This window comes from Strix aluco, chromosome 15 (genome assembly GCF_031877795.1).
Source record: "Strix aluco isolate bStrAlu1 chromosome 15, bStrAlu1.hap1, whole genome shotgun sequence".
NCBI lineage: Eukaryota > Metazoa > Chordata > Aves > Strigiformes > Strigidae > Strix > Strix aluco.
The window spans coordinates 3,649,723-3,653,152 of record NC_133945.1 but is presented as its reverse complement, the minus strand read 5'-3'; the positions used below and the strand labels follow the sequence as shown (position 1 = coordinate 3,653,152).

At 68.7% G+C, this 3,430-nt stretch overlaps 1 protein-coding gene across 1 annotated transcript; it reads left to right on the top strand.

The window, feature by feature from the left end:
• The first annotated feature begins 2,029 nt into the window (after positions 1–2,029).
• LOC141930336 (noggin-2-like) lies at positions 2,030–3,045 on the top strand. Its single transcript, XM_074841032.1, has one exon. The coding sequence runs from the start codon at positions 2,395–2,397 to the stop codon at positions 3,031–3,033; it is 639 nt and encodes a 212-aa protein (XP_074697133.1). The 5' UTR covers positions 2,030–2,394; the 3' UTR covers positions 3,034–3,045.
• The last annotated feature ends 385 nt before the right edge of the window (positions 3,046–3,430 follow it).

The window sequence follows — 3,430 nt, the reverse complement described above, 5'->3', positions numbered from 1 at the left end:
AACCTGACATTTGGCATTTCTGGGATGACAAAGAGACAGAAACCTGGGCGAAACGCTCTGTTTGTTGGTTTGCTGAGTGAAGCCAGCTCCGCGCACGCTCAGCGTGCACCGGTGGGGCGTTCCTGGCTGCCTCTGCAGCCCTTCGCTTTGCTTGGTGGGTCAGCAGCACATCGCAGTGAGAAATTGGCCCCGCGATCTGCCTCACTCCCTCCGCGCCCTGCCTTGGCCCCAGTGGGTAGCTGGTTATCTCATGCCTTCGGGAGGGAGTGACTGGCATGGGCAGGAATGTTCTTACACACTGTCAGCCTGGAGGAACCAGCTGTGTGTCCAATTTCTGGACATGGTTCAAGTGTGAGCTCAGTGCTGAGCAATGTGGAGGTAAAGGAGGTGAGAAGGGTTTGGGTTTTCGCTGTGTTGATGCACACCAGGCTCCCACCCTCTGTTCCTCAAATGCTGTGGGTCCAGCTCTCCGCCAAGAGATTTAGCCCCACACTATGGAGAAGGGTGTGAAGAAAGAGCCACAGATTTAACCTGGCTTGCTATCCCACCGTGTCGCACCGAGGAATGCAGGGACGCTTCCTCTCGAGTGCGAGCGATGCTCCTGGAAGGCTGTAGCCTCCCTTGCAGAGGGTGCCGAGATGCTGATGCTGGAGCGCATCGGAGGTTACGCTCTGGTGTGCGGCCCCAGGGGTCCTGCCCAGGAGGGGCTGGTGGGACGTGGTGTCCCGCTCATCTTTTAGCTCCGCGTGAAGCTGGAAGAGGCTTTGGGGGCGGCGTGGGCTCCTGTGGAGAAGCAGGCGTGGTGGGGCAGCAGAACGCCTGCGGAAAGCAGAGGCAGAGCGAGGGCCCAGCCACCCGGCAGGTCCGGGCCGGTGCCCGGAGTGCCCCGGGCCGGCGCAGAGGATGCTGAGGGCGGGCGAGGGCTCCTTCAGGTCTGGGGGCCACTGCTACGAGCCCAGCGCCGTGGCCGCTGCTGAGGCCACGGCCCCGGCACCTCTCCGGGAGCGGCCCCGCAGCATCCTCGCGTCCCTGCCCGGGCCGGGCCAGCGCCCGACGCCGCACGCTCGCCGCGGGGCCGGTGGATGGGCCGCCCGCTCGCCCCGGGGCCAGCACCCTGCGGCGCCCGCTCGCCCCGGGGCCGGCGGATGGGCGGCGGCAGGACCCGGCGGCGGGCGCGCGGGCGCGGCTGTCACTCAGCGCGCGGCGAAAGTGACAGCGGGGGCGGGGCGGCCGCGCGCCGGGCGCGTATTTAACTTGGGCGGCGAGCGGCGGCGCGGCAGTGCGCGGCGGGCGGGCGGGCGGGCGAGCCGAGCCGAGCCGAGCCGAGCCGAGCCGAGCCGAGCCGCGCCGCGCCGCGCCGCACCGGACTGCCGAGCCGAGCCGAGCCGAGCCGAGCCGAGCCGAGCCGCGACGCGCCGAGCCGAGCCGGCAGCGCAGGGCGCGGAGCGAGGGAGGCGCGGAGCCGCGGCTGGATGCGCTGAGCGCGGCGGGGCCGCCCGGGCCCCCGGAGCAGCGGCAGCATGGGTCGCCGGGGCTGCTGAGCGGCGGCCGAGCCCGCCCCTGCCCGCCCCCACCGAGGAGCCGCGCGGAGCGGCGGGCGCCGCCAGGGACCGCGCCGGGAGCCGGGGCGCGCCGCCTCGCCGCGCCGGTGCCGGGGACACCCCCCCCCCCCTACACACACACACGCCGAGGATGCCCCGGGGGGCCGCGGGCCGCCCCAGCCGCTCGCCATGAGGAGGAGCCCGGCCGGGCCGCGGGCGCTGCCGGCGCCGCCCGCCGCCGCCGCCGCCTGAGCCCCGCGCCCCGGCGGTGCCCGCGCAGGGGCCGCCCGAGCGGGCCGCGGCGCCGTGACCCTCCTCCCCGCCCCCTCGCCCGGCTATAAAGGAGGGTTTTATTCTCGGGCTCCGGTCTCACGCCAAACCCTGTCACACCGTCTAGACAAGCTGTCGTGGGGCTCGGCCCAGCTGTCACCATGGCGATGGAGACGAGTCCGCTGTGAATTTTGGGGGGGAGCGAGCGAGAGCGGCGGCGGAGAAGGAGGAGGAGGAGGAGGAGGAGGAAGGCTCGGCCGCCGCCGTGCCCTGCCCTGCCCCGCCGCCGCCCGCGGGGGAGGCACGGACCCCCCGGCGCTCTCGGCCGCGGCTGGAGCCGGCCCGGCGGGGAGCCCCGGGGAGCCAGCGGCCGCGGGCGCGGAGCGAGCCTCAGATGCGTCTGTCACACAACCCCGGCCGAGCTATTTAAAGTAACGGGCCTCGCCGGACTTTTGTCTCTGCCTATTTATGAGTCCCCGGGAGCTGGCAGGCGCCGCCGGGCAGCGCTAGGAGCCGAGCCCGCAGCGCCAGCCCCGCGGGGAAGCCAGCGCCGAGCCGGGGCCGGCGGGGGCCCGCCCGGAGCATGACGGCGATCCGGGCGCTCCTGCTCTGCTCCTGCCTGGGGCTGCTGCGCCCGGGGGGCGGGCAGCCCTTCCTGCGGCTGCGACCCTCGCCCAGCGACAACCTGCCCGTCAAAGACATCGTGGAGCACCCGGATCCCGAGTACGACCCCAAGGAGCAGGACCTGGACGAGAGGACTCTGCGGAAGAAGCTGGGCAGCCATTTCGACCCCGGTTTCATGGCCGTGGCCGTGCCGGGGCCGGCCAACGCCTCGGGCGCCGAGGCGGCGGCGGGGCGGGGGCGGGCGGCGCTGCCCGCCGAGCTGCGGCGCCTGGAGCTGGGTCCGCCCCAGGGACCGCGCCTCAAGGTGGGCAAGAAGGCGCGGCGGAAGGTGCTGCAGTGGCTCTGGGCGTACACCTACTGCCCCGTGCTCTACACCTGGAAGGACCTGGGCGTCCGCTTCTGGCCCCGCTACATCAAGGAGGGCAACTGCTTCGCCGAGAAGTCCTGCTCGCTGCCCGAGGGCATGTTCTGCAAGCCCGTCAAGTCGGTCACCAAGACCTTCCTGCGCTGGCACTGCCAGGGCTGGTCCAGCCAGAAGTACTGCACCTGGATCCCCGTGCAGTACCCGCTCATCTCCGAGTGCAAGTGCTCCTGCTAGCCCCCGCGGCCCCTTGCACTGCGCCTTCTGGCGTTTGGATGATCGGGGGGGGGGGGTGGGGGGTGTGCTTGGTTTTTCCCCCCCCAGCGCGGGGTGGGGGGAGAGGAAGCGGTTTGGGGTTGGTTGTTTGGGGTTTTTTTTGGACTTATTTTAATGTTATTTTATTTGAAAGGGGAAAAGCGAACCCAGGAACTGCAGGGCAGGCCAAAGGCACAGTAAAGCACTACAATCAGATGTCTATTTTTATACATATATAGCCTTCTAACAAAAGGAAAATAAAAAACTAAAAAAGAAAAAAAGAAAAAAAATTACCAGCCGTGTAAATAGAGAGATTTTAAAGGAAATGGGGGAAATCGCAGCTGTTTTTTTATTATTATTATAATTATTATTGTTATTA

Excerpts from the sequence above, each read along its gene's own strand:
- LOC141930336 (XM_074841032.1), top strand. The coding sequence starts at position 2,395 with ATGACGGCGATCCGGGCGCTCCTGCTCTGCTCCTGCCTGGGGCTGCTG.